Raw genomic sequence first — 27,009 nt, forward strand, 5'->3', positions numbered from 1 at the left:
TAATTTATTTGAAGATAGGGATGTTGCAATTTTAATTTAAAGTTAAGGGGTTGTTAGGTTTAGGGGTTAATAGCTTCATTTAGTTTTTGGCAATGTGGGGGGCTGACGGTTTAGGGGTTAACAGGTTTAGTTAGTGGTGGTGATGTGGGAGGCCAGAGGTTTAGGGGTTAATAAGTTTATTTAGGTTGCGGCGGGGTCTGGGAGCATCAGAATAGGGGTTAATAGCATTATGTAGGTGGCGGCAATGTTGGGGTTTATGTTAGGGTGTTAGGTGTAAACATAACTTTTTTTCTACCATAGAAATCAATGGGGTAAGCTTCATTCTCTTGCAGCATCGAACATAAGCTTTCGGTGCTTTCATACTCCCATTGATTTCTATTGCATCCACGGCCTCAAGGGTGGTAGTTTGAGAACCAGGTATGCTGCGTCCGAATAGCCACGAGTGTACCTGTTAAAAGTTTGATAAATGGGAAAAAGTGTCAAATAGAGCCGAAGGTGTATTCGGAACATCTGTAATGACATAAGCATCGATCTGCGTCGGATTGAGACCGGCGAATCGTATGTTACGTCACAAATTTCAACATTTGCTGGTCTTGAGGCTTTAATAATTAGGTTGAATCAATCTTGCAACAACTACGATGCGGAATTCCGGCGGATTTGCGGTTGACACTTTGATAGATAGGCCCCTTTGGCTCAGGAAAGAGACTTTACAATGCTATGCAGATAGATGTCTATCAGAGTTAATACTCTCATGTTTTCCTCCTTCTCTCTTAACGATTTGTCACAACTATGCAAACCTTTTGTATGAAAAACAGTTATGTGTCATACGTTGATGTATGTTTTGTTGCAATCTTAACCTCATAATAAAAAATATTTCAACTAAAATGTAAATGCTGTCATTCACATTTAAAATTTTAACTTTCTATCCTTTTAAGGGGCTAGTCTAATGTAAAAATAAAATGCTGTACCACTCATGAGAATACAACATGTGAGCCAATCAGGAATAGGAATACGTATTCTCCAATCACTGGCCTTATCCTCATCTGAAGAAGACGGAGGATATAACAGGAGTGCAATTTAACATGTTTAACTTTTTTTTTTTTAGTTTTTAAACACATAATAAAAGAAGGGAGTGTGTCTACAAAATAAAATCCTCTAACAAAATATTTTAGTTTTTCTCTAGAAGAGGTCAAATTAAACTAAAAGGTAATAGAATGAAAAGGGACACAATCTTTGAAAAAGCTCTTTTTGCAAATTAACAACAAGCAAAATTACATTTCACACCCATAAAAAGTAATTATCTTTTGTTTTTCATGTATGATGATATAATATATATTTGTATGGTTATGTCTTTACATATAAATCAGTACACTATATAAATATAAGATAAATTGCACATATTTTAAACTATCCTAGCTACAATTTAAATTGCCCTTTTTTGCCAACAATAAAATATAGGTTTGTTTGAACAACTAATACACAGAATGCTCCTGACAGTTATTTTTCTCCTGCATTATATAGACGTATACAGAACAAATACAAATAATAATTTATCAGCTATGATAATTCACATGTCTAGTATGCTGTTTGTACAACATGTTTGTTTAAGCAATTCAATTTTCCCATCCCATCTGTTTAATTGTCAATTAAGCAAACTGAACTTCACCAGCATTTTCCTTGATCTTATACTTCCTTGCACAGTGACTGTAGTTAAACTTAGTTACATATTGTGTAGCTGTGGCAGTTCTTTGTGCAGCTTTTACATTTGACCACATGCCTGTTGATTATTAACTTAACATATTATCTCTCTTAACAGTAATAATAGGGTCAAAGCAAAGTCGTATTGCTCTTACAAGCAAACATTGCCGACATTATGTAATAATCTAAAGACTTACAAAACTGACCCTGAAATGTAGGACTTAGATTATGGTTTGTCTTCTGTACTTTACCAGTAAAAGATAAAATGATATGTTGATGTTACCAATCTAAAAGAAAACTACTTAATATATGTTTTATGCCAATACAAGAAAATGCAATGAAATCTTAATATTCATGTAGCATCCCCTATTTTATTATTATTATTATTATTATTGTTATTATTTTATTAATAATAATTATTTATTTTTAAAGCACCACCAAATTTGAAATGGTGTAATAAAATAAGTATAAGGATAATTTCACTCACGACTCCCTGATAAAGATGTTGGATGTTGTAATACATGATTTTTAACACTTTAACGACCATCGCCGTTCCCTTAAGCTCGTGTCCTGGACCTCTCTCTGCCGCGATCTTGATAAAAGTAGCGAGATCTCACTATTTCTGCATGTCCCACTCTGTGGCCCTCTCTGCATCGTACAGCGGTGGGGACGAACGTTGGTGGTGTGGGAGGGTTAGGAGGGAGGCAGGTGGGTGGCCCTTCACTGGAGGGGGCAGGAGCGGGTGGGACCAATACGCTAGAGAAAACATTTTTTACAGCGGCAGTGAGTGGGAAGGAGGGGGAGGGAATTTTGATAATGGATGGGGGATTAGAGGGTAGGAAAGCGATCTAGGAGGGGGAGGGTAATGAGGGGGGCAGCTACACTACAGACAAAAATTTAATTATTATCATCAAATAAACAAATTAATGGATAACTGGGTACTGGCAGACAGCTGCCAGTACCAAAGATGGCGGCAATTAGTTAGAAGGGGGATGGTTAGAGAGCTTTTTTGGAGGGATCAGGGGGGTGGGAAGATAAGAGGGTAATCCTACACTAAGGAAAATAATAATAGTAAAAAAAAAGAAAATTTATGCTTACCTGATAAATTGATTTCTTCTACGATACGACGAGTCCATGGATTTCATCCTTACTTGTGGGATATTAACCTCCTGCTAACAGGAAGTGGCAAAGAGCACCACAGCAGAGCTGTATATATAGCTCCTCCCTTCCCTCCACCCCCCAGTCATTCGACCGAAGGTTTTAGGAAGAGAAAGGAGAAGCTAAAAGGTGCAGAGGTGACTGAAGTTGAAATAAAAAAATATAATCTGTCTTAAAAAATGACAGGGAGGGCCGTGGACTCGTCATATCGTAGAAGAAATCAATTTATCAGGTAAGCATAAATTTCCTTTTCTTCTACAAGATACGACGAGTCCACGGATTTCATCCTTACTTGTGGGATACAATACCAAAGCTACAGGATACGGATGAAAGGGAGGGATAAGACAGAGACCTAAACGGAAGGCACCACTGCTTGAAGAACTTTTTTCCCAAAAACAGCCTCAGAAGAAGCAAAAGTATCAAATTTGTAAAATTTGGAAAAAGTATGAAGAGACGACCAAGTCGCAGCCTTACAAATCTGTTCAACAGAAGCATCGTTTTTAAAGGCCCATGTGGAAGCCACAGCCCTAGTAGAATGAGCCGTAATTCTTTCAGGAGGCTGCTGTCCAGCAGTCTCATATGCCAGGCGGATGATACTCCTCAGCCAAAAAGAAAGAGAGGTAGCTGTAGCTTTCTGACCCCTACGCTTTCCAGAATAAACAATGAACAATGACGATGATTGACGGAAATCCTTAGTTGCCTGCAAGTAAAACTTCAAGGCACGGACCACGTCCAAATTATGTAACAGACGCTCCTTCTTAGAAGAAGGATTAAGAAACAAGGAAGGAACAACAATTTCCTGATTAATATTCTTATTTGAAACAACCTTAGAAAGAAATCCAGGTTTGGTAGGCAACACCACCTTATCAGAATGAAATATAAGATAAGGCGAATCACATTGTAACGCTGAAAGCTCAGAAACTCTTCGAGCCGAAGAAATAGCAACTAGAAACAGAACTTTCCAATATAATAATTTAATATCTATGGAATGCATGGGTTCAAACGGAACCCCTTGAAGAACTTGAAGAACTAAATTCAAACTCCAGGGAGGGGTAATTGGTCTACATACAGGCTTAATTCTAGTTAGAGCCTGACAAAAAGACTGAACATCTGGCACATCTGCCAAATGTTTGTGAAGCAAAATAGACAAAGCAGAAATTTGTCCCTTTAAGGAACTTGATGATAATCCTTTCTGCAATCCTTCTTGGAGAAAAAACAGAATCCTGGTAATCCTAATTTTACTCCATGAGTAACTCTTGGATTCACACCAATAAAGATATTTCCGCCATATCTTATGATAGATTTTTCTTTCGAGCCTGTATCAAAGTATTGATGACCGAATCAGAGAATCCCCACTTAGATAAGATCAAGCGTTCAATCTCCAAGCAGTCAGCTGCAGAGAATGTAGATTTGGATGCAGGAAAGGGCTTTGAATGAGCAGGTCCTGTCTCAAAGGAAGTTTCCACGGTGGCAGAGATGACATGTCCACCAGATCCGCATACCAAGTCCTGCGTGGCCACGCAGGTGCTATCAAGATTACTGAAGCTCTCTCCTGTTGATTTGAGCGATCACACATGGCAGGAGAGGAAACGGTGGAAACACATAAGCGAGGTTGAAAGACCAAGGCACTGCCAAGGCATCTATCAGTTCGGCCTGGGGATCCCTCGACCTGGATCCGTATCTTGGAAGTTTGGCATTCTGACGAGATGCCATCAGATCTAAATCCGGTCTGCCCCATTGGAGAATTAGTGAGGCAAACACCTCCGGGTGAAGTTCCCACTCCCCCGGATGAAAATTCTGATGACTTAGAAAATCTGCTTCCCAGTTCTCTACTCCTGGGATGTAGATTGCCGATAGATAACAAGAGTGGGCCTCCGCCCATCGGATCATCTTGGATACTTCTATCATCGCTAAAGAACTCCTTGTTCCCCCCTGATGATTGATATAAGCCACAGTCGTGATATTGTCCGACTGGAATCTGATGAATTTGGCCGAAGCCAACTGAGGCCACGCCTGAAGCGCATTGAATATTGCCCTCAGTTCCAGAATATTGATTGGAAGTAGAGACTCCCCCTGAGTCCAAACACCCTGAGCCTTCAGGGAATTCCAGACTGCACCCCAGCCCAGTAGACTGGCGTCCGTTGTCACAATCACCCAGGAAGGCAAACCTTAGGAACTGATGATGATCCTTGTGAATAGGGATATGAAGGTATGCATCCTTCAAATCCACGGTATTCATATATTGACCCTCCTGGATCATTGGTAAGATTGTTCGTATAGTCTCCATCTTGAATGATGGAACTCTGAGAAACTTGTTTAGACATTTGAGATCAAAAATGGGTCTGAAAGTTCCCTCTTTTTCGGGAACCACAAAAAGATTTGAGTAAAACCCCTGCCCCTGTTCCAGTTTTGGAACGGGGCAAATTACTCCCATGGTAGAGAGGTCTTTTACACAGCGTAAGAACGCCTCTCTTTTTATCTGGTCTGCAGATAATCGAGAAAGATGAAATCTCCCTCTTGGGAGAAAATCCTTGAATTCCAGTTGATACCCGTGGGTCACGATTTCCAGTGCCCAAGGGTCCTGAAGTCTCTTGCCCAAGCCTGAGCAAAGAAAGAAAGTCTGCCCCCTACTAGATCCGGTCCCGGATAGGGGGCCGCCCCTTCATGCTGTCTATGTAGCAGTAGCGGGCTTCTTGGATTGTTTACCTTTATTCCAAGCCTGGTTGGGTCTCCAGACTGACTTGGATTGAGCAAAATTCCCTTCCTGCTTTGTGGAGGAAGAGGAAGCAGAGGGTCCTCCTTTAAAGTTTTGAAAAGAACGAAAATGATTTTGTTTACCCCTCATCTTAACAGACTTATCCTGAGGTAGGGCATGACCTTTACCTCCAGTAATGTCAGAAATGATTTCCTTCAATTCAGGCCCGAAAAAGGTCTTACCTTTAAAAGGAATAGCTAAAAGCTTAGATTTTGATGACACATCAGCAGACCAAGATTTGAGCCATAACGCTCTATGCGCTAAAATGGCAAATCCTGCATTTTTCGCCACTAATTTAGCAATTTGAAAAGCGGCATCAGTAATAAAAGAATTAGCTAGCTAGATAATTCTATCTACGATGTCATCTAAAGGAGTCTCAACCTTCAGAGACTCTTCTAGAGCCTCAAACCAAAAAGCTGCTGCAGTAGTTACTGGAACAATGCAAGTCGTAGGTTGTAAAAGGAAACCTCATGAATAAATAATTTATTTAGAAGACCCTCTAACTTTTTATCCATAGGGTCTTTGAAAGCACAACTGTCCTCAATAGGTATAGTTGTACGCTTAGCCAGGGTAGAAATAGCTCCTTCCACCTTAGGGACCGTTTGCCAAGAGTCCCGAATGGCGTCTGATATAGGAAACATTTTCTTAAAATTAGGAGGGGGAGAGAACGGTATACCTGGTCTATCCCATTCCTTTTTAACAATTCCGAAATTCTTTTAGGAACTGGAAAAACATCAGTGTAAGTAGGCACCTCTAGATATTTGTCCATCTTACACAATTTCTCTGGTGGTATCACAATAGTATCACAATCATCCAGAGTCGCTAAAACCTCCCGAAGTAACAGGCGGAGGTGTTCAAGCTTAAATTTAAAGGACATTGCGTCCGAATCTGTCTGAGGTAACACATTTCCTGAATCTGAAAGTTCTCCCTCAGACAGCAATTCCATGACCCCCAACTCAGAGCACTGTGAGGGTACATAGGAAATAGCCAATAAAGCATCAGAGGATTCAGTATTCACATTAATACCTGACCTACTGCGTTTACCCTGTAAAACTGGTAATTTAGATAATACCTGTGTAAGGGTAGTTGACATAACTGCAGCCATCTCCTGCAGAGTAAAAGAATTATACGCACTAGAAGTACTTTGCGTCGCTTGTGTGGGTGTTAAAGGTTGTGACACTTGGGGAGAATTGGATGGCATATCCTGATTCTCTTCAGACTCAGAATCATCCTTAGACACACAATTTTTACTGAAAATATGCTCTTAACAATGTAAGGCCCTTTCAGTACAAGAGGTACACAATGTAAGAGGGGGTTCCACAATGGCATCTAAACACATAGAACAATGAGATTCCTCAATGTCAGACATGTTGAACGAACTAGTAATGACCACCAATAGTCGTTTAAACACTTTATTAAATGCTTTAAATAACTTTTTGAAAACGTGTCCTACGCCTTTAAAGAATAAAAAAGCGTGCAATTTTTTCAAAACTGCTTTAAACCATTAATTTACTTTCAAAATTAACTTAATCCTAAATAAAGGCTCCAAAAATTATTGCACCCCAAGAGTAAGGGGGGGGATTAACTCTAAAATGTATTTATAGCCACAATTATGTTAAAGTCAGCAAAAATACTCTCTGCTGTGGCGCCTACCTGCCCCCAGGGTACTTCGAGATGACTCGACAACAATCCGGAGAGGAAAAACTCTGTTAAGGCTCCACCGGAGCTAATGCCTGCTGCTTCCCAGCCAGAATACAGAGCGCGTCTGAGCGCGAAAATAAGCCCCGCCCATCAGGACCGATGACCGAGTAGGCCTGAACAACCGCATGGAGGAGCGGTTACCAATATAAGCCATGTGGAATCTTTACCCCTAGTAACTTACACTACGGTCAAAATGTTTACCCAAACACCAAAACCGCTAAACATATCTCCCAGTGTCTTTTATAATGAGCACTCAGCACTCTGTCATTATAAAAAAAAATTTGGCCCAAAAATGTCAACTGAATAAAATAAGGCATAGGTTTCAGTAACATCCCCCTTTGGTAACAGGTCTACTGCTTACCCCTTCCCTAACAGGGAAATAAATGTCAGCCAGTTCTGACATACCAAGTCTCCTCAGAAATAAAGGGTTGCACATACCTCAATGCTGCTTGTAGCATAAACCGTTCTCCACACTAAAGATGTCTCCTTTATTACCTTCAGATCTGTGGGAACCAACGTGGATCTTAGTTACAGCTGCTAAGATCATTAACCTCAGGGCAGAAATCTTCTTCCATATCCCCCTGAGGGAAACAGTACTCACCGGTACCATTTAAAAATAAAAAAACTTCTTGATTGAAGAAACTAACACTAACACCTCACTTTACCTCTTCCTTGTACAAACACAGGCAAAGAGAATGACTGGGGGTGGAGGGAAGGGAGGAGCTATATATACAGCTCTGCTGTGGTGCTCTTTGCCACATCCTGTTAGCAGGAGATTAATATCCCACAAGTAAGGATGAAATCCGTGGACTCGTCGTATCTTGTAGAAGAAAAAAGGTATAAAACTGCATACTGGCAGACTGTCTGTCAGTACTTAAGATGGGGGTGAGCATTGGGGGGTGGGGGAGGTAAGAGCGCTGTTTGAGAGGGATCAGGGAGGGATCAGGGGGTGGGAAGTATTACGTGGAAGGCTAACCTCTACACTAAAGCTAAAATTAACCTTACAAGCTACCTAGTTAACCCCTTCACTGCTGGGAATAATAAAAGTGTGGTGTGCAGCTGCAATTAGCGACCTTCTAATTACCAAAAAGCGCCACATATGCCTGCTTTCTCTGAACAAAGGGGATCCCAGAGAAGCTTTAACAATTATTTGTGCCATGATTGCACAAGCAGTATGTAAATAATTTTAGTGAGAAACACAAAGACCTAGATTTGGAGTTTGGCGGTAGCCGTGAAAACCAGCAATAGAGGCTCCTAACGCTGGTTTTAGGCTACCGCCGGTATTTGGAGTCACTCAAAATAGGGTCTAACGCTCACTTTTCAGCCGCGACTTTTCCATACCGCAGATCCCCTTACGTCAATTGCGTATCCTATCTTTTCAATGGGATCTTTCTAACTCCGGTATTTAGAGTAGTTTCTGAAGTGAGCGTTAGACATCTAACGACAAAACTCCAGCCGCAGGAAAAAAGTCAGTAGTTAAGAGCTTTCTGGGCTAACGCCGGTTTCTAAAGCTCTTAACTACTGTACTCTAAAGTACACTAACACCCATAAACTACCTATGTACCCCTAAACCGAAGTCCCCCCACATCGCCGACACTTGAATACATTTTTTTAAGCCCTAATCTGCCGACCGCCACCTACGTTATCCTTATGTACCCCTAATCTGCTCCCCTTAACACCGCTGACCCCTGTATTATATTTATTAACCCCTAATCTGCCCCCCACAACGTCGCCGCCACCTGCCTACAATAATTAACCCCTAATCTGCCGACCGCAAAGCGCCGCCACCTACGTTATACTTATGTACCCCTAATCTGCTGCCCCTAACACCGCCGACCCCTATATTATATTTATTAACCCCTAATCTGCCCCCCTCAATGTCGCCTCCACCTGCCTACACTTATTAACCCCTAATCTGCCGAGCGGACCTGAGCGCTACTATAATAAAGTTATTAACCCCTAATCCGCCTCACTAACCCTATAATAAATAGTATTAACCCCTAATCTGCCCTCCCTAACATCGCCGACACCTAACTTCAATTATTAACCCCTAATCTGCCGACTGGAGCTCACCGCTACTCTAATAAATGTATTAACCCCTAAAGCTAAGTCTAACCCTAACACTAACACCCCCCTAAATTAAATATAATTTACATCTAACGAAATTAATTAACTCTTATTAAATAAATTATTCCTATTTAAAGATAAATACTTACCTGTAAAATAAATCCTAATATAGCTACAATATAAATTATAATTATATTATAGCTATTTTAGGATTAATATTTATTTTACAGGTAACTTTGTATTTATTTTAACCAGGTACAATAGCTATTAAATAGTTAAGAACTATTTAATAGCTAAAATAGTTAAAATAATTACAAAATTACCTGTAAAATAAATACTAACCTAAGTTACAATTAAACCTAACACTACACTATCAATAAATTAATTAAATACAATTCCTACAAATAAATACAATTAAATACTAAAAACTAGCTAAAGTACAAAAAATAAAAAAGAACTAAGTTACAAAAAATAAAAAAATATTTACAAACATAAGAAAAATATTACAACAATTTTAAACTAATTACACCTACTCTAAGCCCCCTAATTAAACAACAAAGCCCCCCAAAATAAAAAATGCCCTACCCTATTCTAAATTACTAAAGTTAAAAGCTCTTTTACCTTACCAGCCCTGAACAGGGCCCTTTGCGGGGCATGCCCCAAGAAGTTCAGCTCTTTTGCCTGTAAAAAAAAACATACAATACCCCCCCCAACATTACAACCCACCACCCACATACCCCTAATCTAACCCAAACCCCCCTTAAATAAACCTAACACTAAGCCCCTGAAGATCTTCCTACCTTGTCTTCACCTCACTGGGTATCACCGATCGGTCCTGGCTCCGATATCTTCATCCAACCCAAGCGGGGGCTAGACATCCACTGAAGAAGTCCAGAAGAGGGTCCAAAGTCTTCATCCTATCCGGGAAGAAGAGGCGATCCGGACCGGCAACCATCTTGATCCAAGCGGCATCTTCTATCTTCATCCGATGACGACCGGCTCCATCCTGAAGACCTCCACCGCGGACCCATCTTCTTCCGGCGACGTCCAACTGAAGAATGACGGTTCCTTTAAGGGACGTCATCCAAGATGGCGTCCCTCGAATTCCGATTGGCTGATAGGATTCTATCAGCCAATCGGAATTAAGGTAGGAATATTCTGATTGGCTGATGGAATCAGCCAATCAGAATCAAGTTCAATCCGATTGGCTGATCCAATCAGCCAATCAGATTGAGCTCGCATTCTATTGGCTGATCGGAACAGCCAATAGAATGCGAGCTCAATCTGATTGGCTGATTGGATCAGCCAATCGGATTGAACTTGATTCTGATTGGCCGATTCCATCAGCCAATCAGAATATTCCTACCTTAATTCCGATTGGCTGATAGAATCCTATCAGCCAATCGGAATTCGAGGGACGCCATCTTGGATGACGTCCCTTAAAGGAACCGTCATTCTTCAGGTGGACGTCGCCGGAAGAAGATGGGTCCGCGGTGGAGGTCTTCAGGATGGAGCCGGTCGTCATCGGATGAAGATAGAAGATGCCGCTTGGATCAAGATGGTTGCCAGTCCGGATCGCCTCTTCTTCCCGGATAGGATGAAGACTTTGGACCCTCTTCTGGACTTCTTCAGTGGATGTCTAGCCCCCGCTTGGGTTGGATGAAGATATCGGAGCCAGGACGGATCGGTGATACCCGGTGAGGTGAAGACAAGGTAGGATGATCTTCAGGGGCTTAGTGTTAGGTTTATTTAAGGGGGGTTTGGGTTAGATTAGGGGTATGTGGGTGGTGGGTTGTAATGTTGGGGGGGGTATTGTATGTTTTTTTTTACAGGCAAAAGAGCTGAACTTCTTGGGGCATGCCCCGCAAAGGGCCCTGTTCAGGGCTGGTAAGGTAAAAGAGCTTTTAACTTTAGTAATTTAGAATAGGGTAGGGCATTTTTTATTTTGGGGGGCTTTGTTGTTTTATTAGGGGGCTTAGAGTAGGTGTAATTAGTTTAAAATTGTTGTAATATTTTTCTTATGTTTGTAAATATTTTTTTATTTTTTGTAACTTAGTTCTTTTTTATTTTTTGTACTTTAGCTAGTTTATTTAATTGTATTTATTTGTAGGAATTGTATTTAATTAATTTATTGATAGTGTAGTGTTAGGTTAATTGTAGGTAATTGTAGGTAGTTTATTTAATTAATTTATTGATAGTGTAGTGTTAGGTTTAATTGTAACTTAGGTTAGTATTTATTTTACAGGTAATTTTGTAATTATTTTAACTATTTTAGCTATTAAATAGTTCTTAACTATTTAATAGCTATTGTACCTGGTTAAAATAAATACAAAGTTACCTGTAAAATAAATATTAATCCTAAAATAGCTATAATATAATTATAATTTATATTGTATCTATATTAGGATTTATTTTACAGGTAAGTATTTATCTTTAAATAGGAATAATTTATTTAATAAGAGTTAATTAATTTCGTTAGATGTAAATTATATTTAACTTAGGGGGGTGTTAGTGTTAGGGTTAGACTTAGCTTTAGGGGTTAATACATTTATTAGAATAGCGGTGAGCTCCGGTCGGCAAATTAGGGGTTAATAAGTGTAGGCAGGTGGAGGCGACGTTGTGGGGGGCAGATTAAGGGTTAATAAATATAATACAGGGGTCGGCGGTGTTAGGGGCAGCAGATTAGGGGTACATAAGGATAACGTAGGTGGCGGCGCTTTGCGGTTGGCAGATTAGGGGTTAATTATTGTAGGTAGCTGGCTGCGATGTTGTGGGGGGCAGATTAGGGGTTAATAAATATAATATAGGGGTCGGCGGTGTTAGGGGCAGCAGATTAGGGGTACATAGGGATAATGTAAGTAGCAGCGGTTTACGGAGCGGCAGATTAGGGGTTAAAAATAAAATGCAGGTGTCAGCGATAGCGGGGGCGGCAGATTAGGGGTTAATAAGTGTAAGGTTAGGGGTGTTTAGACTCGGGGTACATGTTAGAGTGTTAGGTGCAGACGTAGGAAGTGTTTCCCCATAGCAAACAATGGGGCTGCGTTAAGAGCTGAACGCGGCTTTTTTGCAGGTGTTAGGTTTTTTTTCAGCTCAAACAGCCCCATTGTTTCCTATGGGGGAATCGTGCACGAGCACGTTTTTGAGGCTGGCCGCGTCCGTAAGCAACTCTGGTATTGAGAGTTGAAGCTGCGTTAAAAATGCTCTACGCTCCTTTTTTGGAGCCTAACGCAGCCTTTATGTGGACTCTCAATACCAGAGTTATTTTTATGGTGCGGCCAGAAAAAAGCCGGCGTTAGTTTTTCGGGTCGTTACCGACAAAACTCCAAATCTAGCGGAAAGTTTGTGAAAAAGTTAACTTTTTTTTATTTGATCACATTTGGCGGTGAAATGGTGGCATGAAATATATCAAAATGGGCCTAGATCAATATTTTTGGTTGTCTACTAAAAAAATATATATAGTTTTAAACAGAAATACAACCTTGTTTTTTTTATTTACCTTATAAAAATGCTCTGTTCTTTTGGGGAAGTCTTAGTCTGAACTGTCCGGTCTTTAAGGGGTTAAAGAATAAGTGTACAACAAGTATTATATTTTCTCTATATGTGATTGACCATGACAAGTTATATGTGTTTTAATAACATTATATACGTCATTAATACAGTATATATGTTTATTGCTCCTATAAAATTTATAAGGTAAACACCTAATATCAGGGTGTAAATGGTGCCAGAAGATAGCTGATTGCATTTCTTTTTAAAGCTGTAAAAAGTCTGTAACGATATAGTGTTGCATATTATTAAGCATGTTTTTGACTCAGGCTGCCATGATTGTGTCACATAGGTTTACAGTAGCAAACAATGAAGAGCTGTTTCTGCACTTGATCAACAATTGCAGCAATTATATGGGACAGAGAGAAGGACACGTTTCCAAATAAAGTACATGATTTTAGAAGATAACTAAAACAGTTAAATTAACAGCAGAGAATGAGAAAACTGTGGCCTAATGTTGCATTGGGCTGCAGATATAAAAAAAACATAATTTATGCTTATCAGATAAATTCCTTTCATTCCAGATAGGGAGAGTCCATGGCTTCCTTATTCCTATTCCTTACTGTTGGGAAATACAACATCTGACCACCAGGAGGAGGCAAAGACATTCCAGCCAAAGGCTTAAATATCCCTCCCACTTCCTCATTACCCTAGTCATTCTGCCAAGGGAACAAGGAAAAGTAGGAGAAACATTAGGGTATAAATGGTGCAAGAAGATAAAATAAATAATAGGGGACTGCCCATAGACAAGAAAAAAAGTGCGGGGGCCATGGACTCTCCCTATCCGGAAGGAAAGGAATTTATCTGGTAAGCATAAATTGTGTTTTCCTTCCTAAGATAGGGAGAGTCCACGGCTTCATTCCTTACTTTTGGGAAAACTATACCCAAGCTCCAGAGGACGCTGAATGAATAACGGGAGGGAACAAAAAGGAAGAGGCGGACACTATTCTGAGGGCACCACAGCCTGCAAAACTTTTCTCCCGAAAGCTGCTTCAGCCGAAACAAAAACATCAAACTTGTAAAAATTTTAAAAAGTATGTAAGGAGGACAAGGTAGCCACCTTACAAATCTGATCCATAGAGGCCTTGTTCTTAAAGACCCAAGAGGAAGCCACTGCTCTAGTGGAATGAGCCGTTATCCTCTCAGGAGGACGATGTTCCGCTGTCTCGTAAGCTGAGCAGATGACACTCCTTAACCAAAAAGATAGGGAAGTCGAAGAAGCCTTCTGCCCCATACGCTTCAACGAATAGACAACAAACAAAGAGGAAGATTGTCTAAACTCTGTAGTAGCCTGAAGCTAGAACTTCAAGGCAGAACCACATCCAAATTGTGAAGTAAGCGTTCCTTTGCTGAAGAAGGATTAGGACACAAGGAAGGAACCACAATCTTTTGATTGATGTTGCGATCTGACACAATCTTAAGAAGAAAACCTAATTTAGTATGTAAAACTGCCTCATCTGCATGAAAAATCAGATAAGGGGCTCACATTGCAAAGCAGAGATCTCAGAAACTCTGCATGCAGAGGCAATAGCCAATAAAAAGAGAACCTTTCAAGATAACAATTAAATGTCAACGGAATGCAGAGGCTCAAACGGAACCTGTTGCAAAACCCAAAGAACAAGATTTAGGCTCCAAGGAGGAGCCCCAGATCTAAAGACTGCACGTCTGGAAGCTCAGCCAGTCTTTTGTGCAATAAAACCGACAGGGAACTAGCAGAAAGACCCTTCTCCAGCCAATCTTGGAGAAAAGATAAGATCCTGGCAACCTTAACACTCCTGTGCTCTATACACTTCCAAAAGTGCATAAAAATCTACTTAAACCCCCAGGCCGCCCAATTGTGGCTAGCAACCAGTCTATCTTAACCAATGTGTCTATCTTTCTAGATCGAATTCTTAGACCATTTGTTGAAATATCTAATTCTTTTTTGAAAGACACAAGTGACTTTTTAAGAAAGATAGACACCTTGGTTTTTGAATCTGACAAGTTTATCCTATATAGTTTAGATGTAGAAAGTTTATATACATCAATTACTCACGAGAGCGGTATGGGTGCTGTTAAGATGGTGTTAGATATGGATAAAAACTATTCTAAAGCCCAGGTTCACTTTCTCCTTCAGCTATTAGAATTGATTCTTTATTGTAATTACTTTTTATTTGGAGATGAATTTTTCCTTCAGATACAAGGGACTGCAATGGGGTCCAACGTCGCCCCGAATTACGCTAACATTTTTATGAATGTATTCGAAGAGAAGTTTGTTTTTTCCAATCCTGGATTTCATCGGTATGGCGCCTGTTGGTGGCGCTATATCGATGATATCTTTGGGATATGGTGGGGCGACGTTGGATCCCTACTTAAATTTGTGGAGGATATAAATGGAGCATCTGGCCACATAAAATTTAAACTAACTTGGAGTGAGAGTAACATTGCTTTTCTTGACACTAGGATTATTAAGGAAGGAAGAGAGCTGAAGGTTGACTTATTTAGAAAAGAAACAGACAGGAATAGCTTATTGCACTTTGATAGTGCCCATCCTGGATCCCTCCTGAAGGCACTTCCCCGTAGTCAGTTCTTACGAGCCCGCAGAATTATTACTGATGAAAATTTATTAAGAAAAAGAATGATAGAAATGGCAGACAGATTTTCTAAAAGAGGATACCCATCAGATATATTAGAAGCTGAAATTAATCATGCACTTTCTGTTTCTAGAGAAAGTTTACTTAAAACAAAACAGAAGGAAAATAATAAAGAGGATCGCCTCATATTTGTATCTGAATTTAATTCCCAGTCTAACCAAATCCAATATATCCTGAGAAAACATTGGTCAATACTCTCTGAATGTAACCCCCAAATTAAAGAATTTAAGAACTTACCCATGCCAGCGTATAAACAGAGTTTTAATTTGAAACAACAATTAGTTAGAGCAGATATAGGGACAAATATTAGGTTAACACAAAAATTCATTAAAAGTAAGAATGAGGGGTGTTATCCCTGTCTGGGATGCTCTTGTTGTAACAACATGATTAAAGGGCCCACATTTGTGCATCCAATTACTGGAAAAAAGTTTAAAATTAATGGCTTTCATACTTGCTTAACCACTTATGTGGTTTATTTAATTAAATGCCCCTGTGGGCGTGGCTACGTCGGAGAGACGACCAGAACTATCAAAGATAGGATAATTGAACATAAAAGCTCTATTCGGATTAAGAATTTTAAAGCGCCAGTAGCACAGCACTTTGTAGAAATGGGCCATTCAATTGGGCAATTGCGCTTTCAAATTATTGAGAAAATAGAAATACCGAGAAGGTTAGGGAATAGAGAACTTCTCCTTAAACAGAGAGAAAGTTTTTGGATTTGGAAATTAGGCACTATGGAACCGAATGGGTTAAATAAAGATCTGGATATGTCTGTCTTTCTTTAATAATTTTTTATGAATTAATTTTTTATTTTTTCATGAATTAATCTGTATTTGAGAAAATAATATGATTCTATAAATATCTGTGATTGTAATTTAATTGTAATTAATATATTATAGAATTTTTTTAATGTTTTTTGATGTATAAAATAAGTTTGATGTAAAGAGTTAATAGGAAGTTGAACCTGCAGCGCCACTTAGTGGTGTTTGGGTTTAAATAGAATCATTTCAGTATGATGTTTAGCATGAATAAGGTAGCAATACCGAAACGTTGCTGTTAATGCTGTGTTGTACCCAATAAACACAATTGTTTGCTGCTACTCTTTTTGGAGTGTGTTTGAACCTTAACTCTTTGCCAGGAAAAACCATGCTCTTCACACTAGAATAAGTAGGTCCTCCACACCTTGTGGTAGATACGCAGAGTAACTGGTTTACGAGCTTGAATAAGAGAATCAATGACACTCTCAGAGAAACCTCTCTTGGCTAAGACTAAGCGTTCAATCTCCACGCAGTCAGCCTCAGAGAATCTAGATTTTGATAAACAAATGGACCTTGTATCAGCAAGTCTCTGCGACAAGGTAACTTCCACGGAGGAGATGAGGACATCCCCACTAGATCCGCGAACCACGTCCTTCGCGGCACTGATGGAGCAATCAGGATTACTGATACCGGCTCCTGCTTGATGCGGGCCACCACTCGAGGAAGAAGCGGTAATGAAGGAAAAAGATATATGAGTTTGAACCTACAGGGCACTGCTAGTGCATCTATTAGATCTGTTTGGGGATCCCTTGACCTCGACCCGTACCTGGGTAGCTTGGTATTGAGACAGGACACCATGAGATCAAAATCCAGCGTCCCCCACTTGCTGCATATCTCAGCAAACACCTCATGATGGAGAGACCATTCCCCTGGATGGAAGGATTGCCTGCTGAGAAAATCCACCTCCCAGTTGTCCATACCCAGAATGTGGATCACTGACAGTGAACAGCTGTGGGCCTCCACCCTCACCAGAATATACTTCCTTCATCACCAAGAAACTTCTCGTTCCCCCCTGATGGTTGATGTAAGCCACCAAGGTAATATTGTCTGATTGGAATCTGATAAACTGGGACGAACCCAGAAGAGGCCAAGCCTTCAAGGCCTTGAAAATTTCCTGTAGTTCCAAAATATTGATCGGGAGGGAGGACTCCTCCTGGGTCCACAACCCCTGTGCCTTACTGGCACCCCAAACAGCTCCTCATCCGGATAGGCCTGCATCCGTAGTCACAATCTCCCAGGATGGTCTTAAGAAAACTCAGGACAGATGATCTGGACAGAGCCACCAAGAGAGCGATTCTCTAGTCCGGCTGTCAAATACAATCTGTTAAGACAGATCTGAATGATCGCCGTTCCACTGCCTCAGCATGCACAGTTGTAAAGGTCTGAGACGGAACCTGGCAAAAGGATTGATGTCCATGCAGGACACCATGAGAGCAATCACCTCCATACACTGAGCCACAGAGGAACTCAAGGAGGTCCGGAGGGCAAGACATGCTCAAGTTAGCTTGCAACGTCTCTGGTCTGTTAGAAATATCCTCATGGATATGTAGTCTATTATAGTACCCAGGAATTCCACCCTGGTACTTGGGATAAGAGAACTCTCTTCCAAGTTTATCTTCCATCCATGTGATCGAAGAAGACTGAGAAAGGACTCCGAGAATTCTTCCGCAAGACGAAAGCATGGTGCTTGCACCAGAATATCATCCAAGTATGGGGCTACTGCAATACCCTGAGTTCTGGCAACAGCTAGAAGAACCCCCAGAACCTTCATAAAGATTCTTGGAGCAGTAGCTAGGCCAAATGGAAGGGCAATGAACTGGAAGTGCTGGTCCAGGAATGCAAACCTCAGGAACTGAAAGTGTTCCCTGTGGATTGGAACATAAAGGTAAGCGTCCTTCAGATCTATAGTGGTCATAAACTGGCCTTCCTGAATTAAAGGAAGGATGGACCTTATCGTCTCCATCTTGAAGGAAGGGACACTGAGAAATTTGTTTAAGCACTTTAGGTCAAGAATTGGGCGGAAAGTTTCCTTCTTCTTCGGGACCACAAAAAGGTTTAAATAAAACCCCAAACCTCTTTATTCGATAGGCACCGGGACAACAACTCCTAAGGAGGATAGATCCCGAATGCACCCTAGAAAGGCATCCCTCTTTTCTGGTCTGGTAGACAGATTCGAGAGAAGGAATCTGCCCCTTGGTGGATGAGATTTGAAGTCTGTCTTGTATCCCTAAGATACCACCTCCAGGACCCACGGATCCTGTATGTCCTTGAACCAGGCATTTGAAAAAAGAGACAGTCTGCCCCCTACATGATATGATCCTGGATCAGGGGCCGCCCCTTCATGCCGATTTGTTTTCGGCAGGTTCCTTATTCTGCTTGGATTTATTCCAGGACTGAGCCGGCTTCCAAGTACTCTTGGGTTGCTTGGGCTTGGAGGAGAATTGGTGTCATTGGGATTTGTCACAACGAAAGGAACGAAAATTAGAAGATTGTCATCCCTTAGTCTTGTTCTTTTTATCTTGCGGTGGAAAGTTACCCTTGCCTCCCCTAACCGTAGAAATAATGGAGTCCAGGCCTGGACCAAATAAAATCTTTCCCTTGAAGGCAAGAGAAAGGAGTCTGGACTTAGAAGTCATATCTGCAGACCAAGACTTCAACCAGAGCACCCGGAAGGTTAGGACCGCAAAGCCAGAGGCCTTTGCATTTAGGCGAATAATTTGCATGTTCGCATCACAGATAAAAGAATTAGCAGTTCTCAGAGCTTTAATTCTGTCTTAAATATCATCAAGGGGAGACTCCACTAACAAAGAGTCCCACCAGTAGGTAGCCGCTCCGGCAACCGTGGCAACTGCAGCCGCTGGTTGAAACAAAAATCCAGTATGTTGAAACATCTTTGTCAGAAAGGTTTCCATTTTCCTATCCATCGGCTCTCTGAACGAAGAACTATTCTCAAGAGGTATAGTAGTACATTTAGCAAGTGTAGAGATAGCACCATCCACCTTAGGAATGGAGCCCCACAAATCCAGTTGAGAGTCCGGGACCGGGAACAACTTTTTAAAAGTAGACAAGGGGAAAAGAAAGAACCAATTTTTTCCCATTTGTTCTTAATAATGTTTGCCATCTTAACCGGCACTGGAAAAGTCAAAGGAACTTTCTTGTCTTCATAAACTCCATCTCATTTAGGTATCATAGGTCCTTCAGGCAGCGTGGCCTCTGGAACCTCTAACGTAGACAAAACCTCCTAAAAAACGCAAGGGCTCAATTTTAAATAGAAAGGACGGTTCCTCCACAGCAAGAGGCTTAGACGCTAAGGACTCCGACCTAGAAAGTTCACCCTCTGAAGCTCCAGAGGTTAACTCATTATCGGATAACTGGGACATAATAGCTAAATCTGAAAAAATATTAAGATGACTCTGAGTCAGGAGAACTATGATTAACCTTTCTCTTGCGTTTGTTAGAGCAAGGTAATGCACTGAGGGCCGCAGACAGTGCCGTTTGTAACTGCACAGCAAAGTCTGCAGAAAGAAGGCCCATTCTGGATGGAGGATTAGATGTGCTACGGGGAACTGCATGTGGTGTGGATAATGTAGCAAGGGTAGTAATCTCACGGGACACCGAGTCCTGAGAGGTAGACAGCTCAGAGGTGCTAAGAGCCTTAGCAGGCTTGTCTCCCTTCTTAGACTTTATAACGATGTTAAGGTATGTGGAATATAATTAAGTGGGCAGGAAAACCACGGCCTCCTCACAATATAAACAGGTATGATTTAGTACAGAAGGAGTACCTTCTAACATGTCAGAGTCCTCCATAGCTCAGGTTATACCCATAGAAGGACACAAATAAAAACGTTTTTTATTATAGAAAACTGCACCTTTATACTCCCAATGGCTGGGGCACTCACCAGCTCCTAGACCAACTCCTAGACCCAGACAGTTAACAGAGGAAACGCTCTCCTCAGGTTCAAGTCTCAGCTGGAATGGAGGAAATGAACATAGACCACATCTGGTCACATGGAGTGCAAGACAGTACTTCCCCTGTTATTACAAGTACAGCAAGGTATAGGAGGTGTGCAACACTTTCAAAAACGAAAGTGAAACTTAAAAGTGAAACCTGTTCCAGTCAAAAACACACAGTCTATCAGCCCAGGAAAGAAATCACACAAAGCAGCATGTAAATAATTAATACACTGATAAATTAATCCCAACTGTTCAATAAACCCTCTTCAGAGGATATTAACCCTGGATGGTTTTGCAGAAAAACTTTCCCTGCATCTCCAGACTCTAGCTTTTATCAATACTCTCACTGTGAGGTTGACATGACTACTTAAAACTCGAGTCCTATTTCGAAGGGCAGATACCCTTTTTCAGGACTCTCCAAATCTTCTGACCCTTCTCTGCCACCTCCTAACGTGAAAAATCACTGGGGAAATGAGGAAGTGGGATGGATATTTAAGCCTTTGGCTGGGGTATCTTTGCCTCCTCCTGGTGGCCAGGTGTTGTATTTCCCAACAGTAAGGAATGAAACCGTGGACTCTCACTATCTTAGGAAGGAAACGTATTTTGCAGATTTAAAGGGACAGTCTACATCTTAGTTATTTAAAAAAAAAATATGTAGTGTGAATAAAGTTGGCTTGTCAAGAGACTGCTAGCAATATTGGGTGATAAGTTATGGAATAAATAAAACTTGAGTGAAATACTGGATGTGTATCTGCATCTGTATAATAACACCCAGCTCTATACAAAGACACAGTAGTGACACTGGCACATGTGTATAGCCAGACAAGGGCTGGTTATAGGGTCAGTGGTATCTGCATCAGTATAATAACACCCAGCGCTATATAATGACACAGTAGTGACACTGGCACATGGGTATAGCCAGAGGAGGGCTGATTATAGGGTCAGTGGTATCTGCATCAGTATAATAACACCCATCAGTATATAATGACACAGTAGTGACACTGGCACATGCGTATAGCCAGACAAGGGCTGTTATAGTGTCAGTGGTATCTGCATCAGTATAATAACACCCATCAGTATATAATGACACAGTAGTGACACTGGCACATGCGTATAGCCAGACAAGGGCTGGTTATAGGGTCAGTGGTATCTGCATCAATATAATAACACCCAGCACTATATAAATGACACATTAGTGACACTGGCACATGCGTATAGCCAGACAAGGGCTGGTTATAGGGTCAGTGGTATCTGCATCAGTATAATAACACCTATCAGTATATAATGACACAGTAGTGACACTGGCACATGCGTATAGCCAGACAAGGGCTGGTTATAGGGTCAGTGGTATATGCATCAGTATAATAACACCCATCAGTATATTAGAGCTGAGCATCTTCACCTGTCTCACGATTCGATTACGATTATCATCGTAACGATTCGATACGATTTGATTCTACGATGCATCGCGATGCATCACGATTACTGCACTATTTTTGCCCATTTTTTAAATTTTTTCAGAAAAAAAAATTCAAGCAGTCAAAATATTGAAATAAACTCTTTTTTTATTTTATTAGCTCAAAAAAGGACTCTCTTCCTGTGGCAAAGTCTGAACACAGCAGACAACAACAGTTTATAGAACAGTAAATACTAAATGGCAATTGTTGTATTGGTTTGGAAACAATATTATGGCATCAAACTGTAGTTACAGAGTACGTAGTGTAAAAAGTGCAGTGCTCGCACTCGCAGTGTACATCTTCAATAAAAGAAAATATTTAAATGTATATTTTATATATAGTAAGTAAGTACACTATACACTTGTAAAGAAACATGAACAACAAATAAATGTCTAACCTATCTATGTTGGTTTTAATTTAATGTCTTTCTTTACTTACTTAGTAATAATAATATAATAATAGACATTAAATTAAAACCAAAATAGATAGGTTAAGCTTAAGTTACCACCATAATACCTTATTTGTGTGAAAATTGTCCTCCTCAAAAAACAAAACATAAATACCTTATATACGGTACAAAATTACAGGTGCACTCCTCTGTGCCTTCATGACTGTCAATTTGTGGCAAACAAACATCACGTGAATCTGGAACACAACACACAGCACAGAGTGTGCACACAACACACACATGTGATTGTGACATATACAATTAGTTTACAGTTACAGACTTACAGTAGTACTAGAGAGACATTTAAAACAAGTAGCATTGAACTGAACTACTATAACTACAGTTTCTTCTTGATGATTGATTATATTATCTTTATGGGATCACAAATATAATTAGTTAGTTATTAGTTACTGTTAAAGCAGTACTACACACAACTGAACACAGTGAACAGTGACTGAGTCTGTCACTGAACACAGTACACAGCAGTCACAGTCACACACAAAGAAACAATACATAAAAAAGCACACAGACATCAAGGAGTAAATCATGGTGAAGAAAGGGTGGCACGCCACTCACCTGAGGTGTGTGTGCTTTATTTTTGTATTGTGCTGTTGTGTGTGTGTGTGTGTGCTGTACTGTCTGTAGGGTACAGTATATTTGTGATCCAATAAAGATTTACTCAAGGCTTTTCCTTCCCCTAACATAGTGGTTTGGCTTCAGTCTCACTCTCTGCACACTCATAGACAGTTAGACAGTCACTAGACAGACACTAGAGACACAGTGGAACAAACACAAACAAAAACATTCAAAGGCACCACAGCCAGTCAGCCACAGTCACACTCACACACACTCATAGACACTTAGACAGACACACATACAAACAAAAACATTCAAAGGCAGTAAAGGCTCTCGGTCTCACACACACTCATAGATAGATACATACAAACAACATTCAAACTGGCACTCACTCACAGTCAGTCATGTAGTGTACTAGTATATTTTGTGATCCAACAAAGATTTACTCAAGGTTTTAAGCTTCATTTTTCAAAAAGCTATAAGCTATATAACAGTAACAAATATAAAATAACTTAACAGTAGTCTGCACTGGGCAGTGGAGCACACAGCACTTTCTTCTGGATGTGCCAGAAAACATTAAATATTAATATAAACCTGAATCACTACTCAGAAAGAATTATGGAATATGTAGGTTTTTCTGTAAGAACACTAGTTGGTCCACATGCTCTGGTTTGAGGGTGCTTCTTTTTGCCGTTACCACATCTCCTGCAGTGGAGAAAACCCGCTCTGCAGACACGCTTGTACCTGGGATACACAAGTATCGCTTTGACAAATGAGAGAGGAGGGGAAATATGACCTCATGTACATGCCACCAGTTCAAAGGGTCTTCAGTGAGAGGCAGAGATGGGGCTTTACAATATTTCTCTATTTCCTCTTCAGCCTTGGCATAGGGGGTCTTGGGTTCTATTGTACCTTCAGTGTCAGTGAAAGACTGTCCCAGCAAAGTCATGAGCAGCGATGTGGACTTTCTTTTGGGAGGAGAAGGGTTATCCTCCTCGATGGGTGATTCTTCTTCCAGAGTTTCTTTTCCCTCAGGCAGTGGCACTTCATCCACGTTTGTCCTCCTAGATGTAACTGTACTAGTACACTCAATCTGTGTTTGAACAAAAGAATAGAAAAAATAGCATTCATTATTACCTCGAGCAGCCAGCCAGCTAATGCTATGTGTGTGCTCAGAGAGACAGTAACAGCTCACATCTATTAGGACTCTGGAGTGGACGGAGGAGGAGGAAAGTTGACTGACTGTGGCGTTTTCGAACTGACTTATATAATAACCCTTGTACTCATTAAACTAGCTACTAAGAAGCAAGCTACTGCTAGCTAGCTAAGCCTATTTTGTTATGGATGGTATGTTTTATGTTTGTTTTCAATTTATACATTTTTCAAGAAACATGATGCAATTAAAATTACCTCCAAGGATGCAGCCTCCTCAGTCACTCCTCTGTATATCTCCAATCTCTCCTCCTCTGTGAGAATAAAAGGCAGTCCCTTAAAACGAGGATCCAGGGCAGAGGCTGTATAAAGTATCTTCTTCTCTGCCTCACTGCTGTACCTCTTCAGGAGATCTGTTTTGATGGCATTCTTGATCTCATGGATCATGGGTGTGTCTCCCATGGTGTCTGTCATGTTCTGGAGCAGTTGTGCATTTAGAGGGGCAATGAGAGAAACAGTTGGATTGCGCTCTTCTGACATCAGTGTGGTTGCATCTTTCATTGGCTTTAATGCACTCACAGCATCCTCTGCATTTGATACATCTGTTTCGTTGAGAGTGCAGAGATCTGACTCACTTTTTCTGACTTCTGGAGACAACAATGTGGCACAGATTGCAGGTTGCTGTTCTAGGAACCTCTCGACCATGTCATATGAGCTGTTCCACCTTGTTGTCACATCAGTTATCAGCTTATTATTCTTCAGGCCAAGACATTTCTGTTTTTCTTTCAGACAGTGGTTTGCTGTAGTGCTGCGGTGAAAAAATGTTGATATTCGTAGCACTCTGCCTAAAAGCCTGGAGAGTGTGGCCACTTTCAGCGCCCGCTGGGATGCGAGATTCAGTGTATGGGCGAAGCATTTTACATGAGGGAATTTTCCAACTTGAGCAGCAACAATCATGTTCGACACATTGTCGGTCACAAGCACTACAGATTTATCGGACAGCTGCCATTCTTCCACGACACGAGACAGTAGCTCCGCCAGATGAGAACCCGTGTGAGACTCATAAACTGCTCTCGTTTGCAGCACATGCGACAAGATCTTCCAGTCCTTGCTAACGTAATGTGCAGTTACTGTTACATAAGACTCCGTCGTGACTGAAGTCCATGAATCACACGTTAATGCGACTCGACTGGCTTGGCTCATTGATGCAATTACCTGAGCTTTTGTTTCGTGGTAGAGTGCAGGTATAACGTTTTCTGTTAAGTGATTGCGTGACGGGATCTTATAACGTGGCTCTAGCGTCTTCAACAGGTTGCGAAACTCAAGGTTTTCCACAACAGAGTAAGGCCGTAGGTCCTTCTCTATGAAAGTTGCCACAGCTTTGGTTATTCTCTTCCCTTTTTCAGAGTTGGGCGGCAAAGTTGACAGCATTGCATCAATTCTTGGCTGATGAGCTTCAGCTAGTCTTGTTATTTCCTTGGCAGTGGCACTGGCGGCAGCGGCAGGGGTTAGCATCTCAGAGTGAAAACGTCTAACGTGATTTCTCAAGTTAGTAGTATTCCCTAGGTATTTAATTTTTGTGTGACAGGCTTTACAAATCTTGTCCAATTCGTGCTTTCCAGTATGTTCATAAAATCCAAAATGTGCCCAGATGCTTGCTTTTAAAATGCTAGGTGCATTTTTTATCTCTCTATCTTTTTTGTCTCCCTCTGTCATTTTAGCATGACATGTACATATGTGACGGATGATGTTGTTGTCAACGTCGAACTCTGTCAGTGTTAAAAAAAAACCAAAAAAACACTAAGTTCAAGTTGTCAAAATGTCAAGCCGCAAATGTAAAATCAACAAGTACTAGTAACTTCAACTACTTGCCATACATTTTGCCAACATAATTTTTAAAACGAATTGCATTTCAGGGGACATCACTCACTGACACTGTAAGTTACTGTAATATATTACACACTTAAAGGTGCAATGAAACCCAAACATTTACTTTCATGATTCAGATAGAGAATACAATTTTAAATAAACAACATAACTAACTTCTATTATTTAATTTGCTTAATACTTCTCAGATATCATTTGTTGATGAAATAGCAATGCGCAACACACATTAGTGCACGACACAAGGAGGAGGCGATGCATTTCAAGAAAGGATAAGCAAATGATATAATAGGGAAAGTTGTTTCAAATTGCATGCACTTTCTTGAATCAAAAATTGGGTTTTATGGCCTTTAGTTTAGTATGTTTAAAAATGCAGCTTTTAGCCTTGTTAAATAACTTATAAAACAGGGAATGGGTTCTTCGGATTGGCATGTGGCATCTTTTAAGAGAGCACTCACCACATGCATTTGCATTGCATATTAAATTGCATATATAAAATTTATTATATTAAATAAATAGTATACTATTATTATATATATATAATATAAGTATATATCATTTAAAATATTTGCACTTCAGACCAGGCAAGGCATCCATGTGAAAAACATCTACAAGATTATTGATTGTAGTATTGTAGAGGGGCCACAGACCGGCATCCATGTGAAAAACATAGATAGATTAGAGAGTAATAGACAATAGTATACTATTTATTATTTATAATAAATTTTATATAGGCAATATTCAATAATGCAGCAGCCTGAGCCTCAGTCAGTCAGTAGTAGTAGCGTTAAGTAAATAATATTGATTTGATAATTAATAATTTAATTGTACCCCTTATTGTTGTTGTGTACCCCTTATTGTGCTCTTTCATTAAGCTAATTAGTAATTACTAGGCAAGTAGGCAATGGCATAGGCAATTCAAATTATGGCATGGCAATGGCATTGGCAAAATGTACAACGTTTTGGTAAATAAATAAGCTTTTAAAGTTATTAGTTTCTCACCATAGGTCTCCTCCTCTGTCTCTGTCTCCCACAAAATAAAAATGAGCCCGCCGTGTAAGTGTATACCGCCGTGTATACTCGGAGTCGGAATCGTCATCACCATCATCAATCTCTCAGGCAACAGTCCTGCTCCTACTGCGTAACTTCGGCACTTCCAGAG

The 27,009-nt window shown here is 40.4% G+C and overlaps 1 protein-coding gene across 1 annotated transcript; it reads right to left on the reverse strand.

Moving 5' to 3' along the window:
* Nucleotides 1–1,039: 1,039 nt before the first annotated feature.
* On the reverse strand, nt 1,040–24,696 carry LOC128661573 (E3 SUMO-protein ligase ZBED1-like). The gene is made up of 3 exons (XM_053715815.1): nt 24,222–24,696; nt 23,477–23,904; nt 1,040–1,043 (listed from the first exon to the last, which is right to left on the reverse strand). Exons 1-3 carry the CDS (start codon nt 24,666–24,668, stop codon nt 1,040–1,042), a joined length of 879 nt encoding a protein of 292 aa, XP_053571790.1. The 5' UTR covers nt 24,669–24,696.
* Nucleotides 24,697–27,009: the final 2,313 nt, after the last annotated feature.

The sequence above is a fragment of the Bombina bombina genome, chromosome 5 (genome assembly GCF_027579735.1).
Source record: "Bombina bombina isolate aBomBom1 chromosome 5, aBomBom1.pri, whole genome shotgun sequence".
Taxonomy (NCBI): domain Eukaryota; kingdom Metazoa; phylum Chordata; class Amphibia; order Anura; family Bombinatoridae; genus Bombina; species Bombina bombina.

Coding starts and splice junctions, on each gene's coding strand:
- LOC128661573 (XM_053715815.1), bottom strand. CDS start 24,668: ATGGTCGAGAGGTTCCTAGAACAGCAACCTGCAATCTGTGCCACATTG. Junction 23,905..24,221: donor AGGAGGCTGCATCCTTGGAG/GTAATTTTAATT, acceptor GTTCAAACACAG/ATTGAGTGTACTAGTACAGT.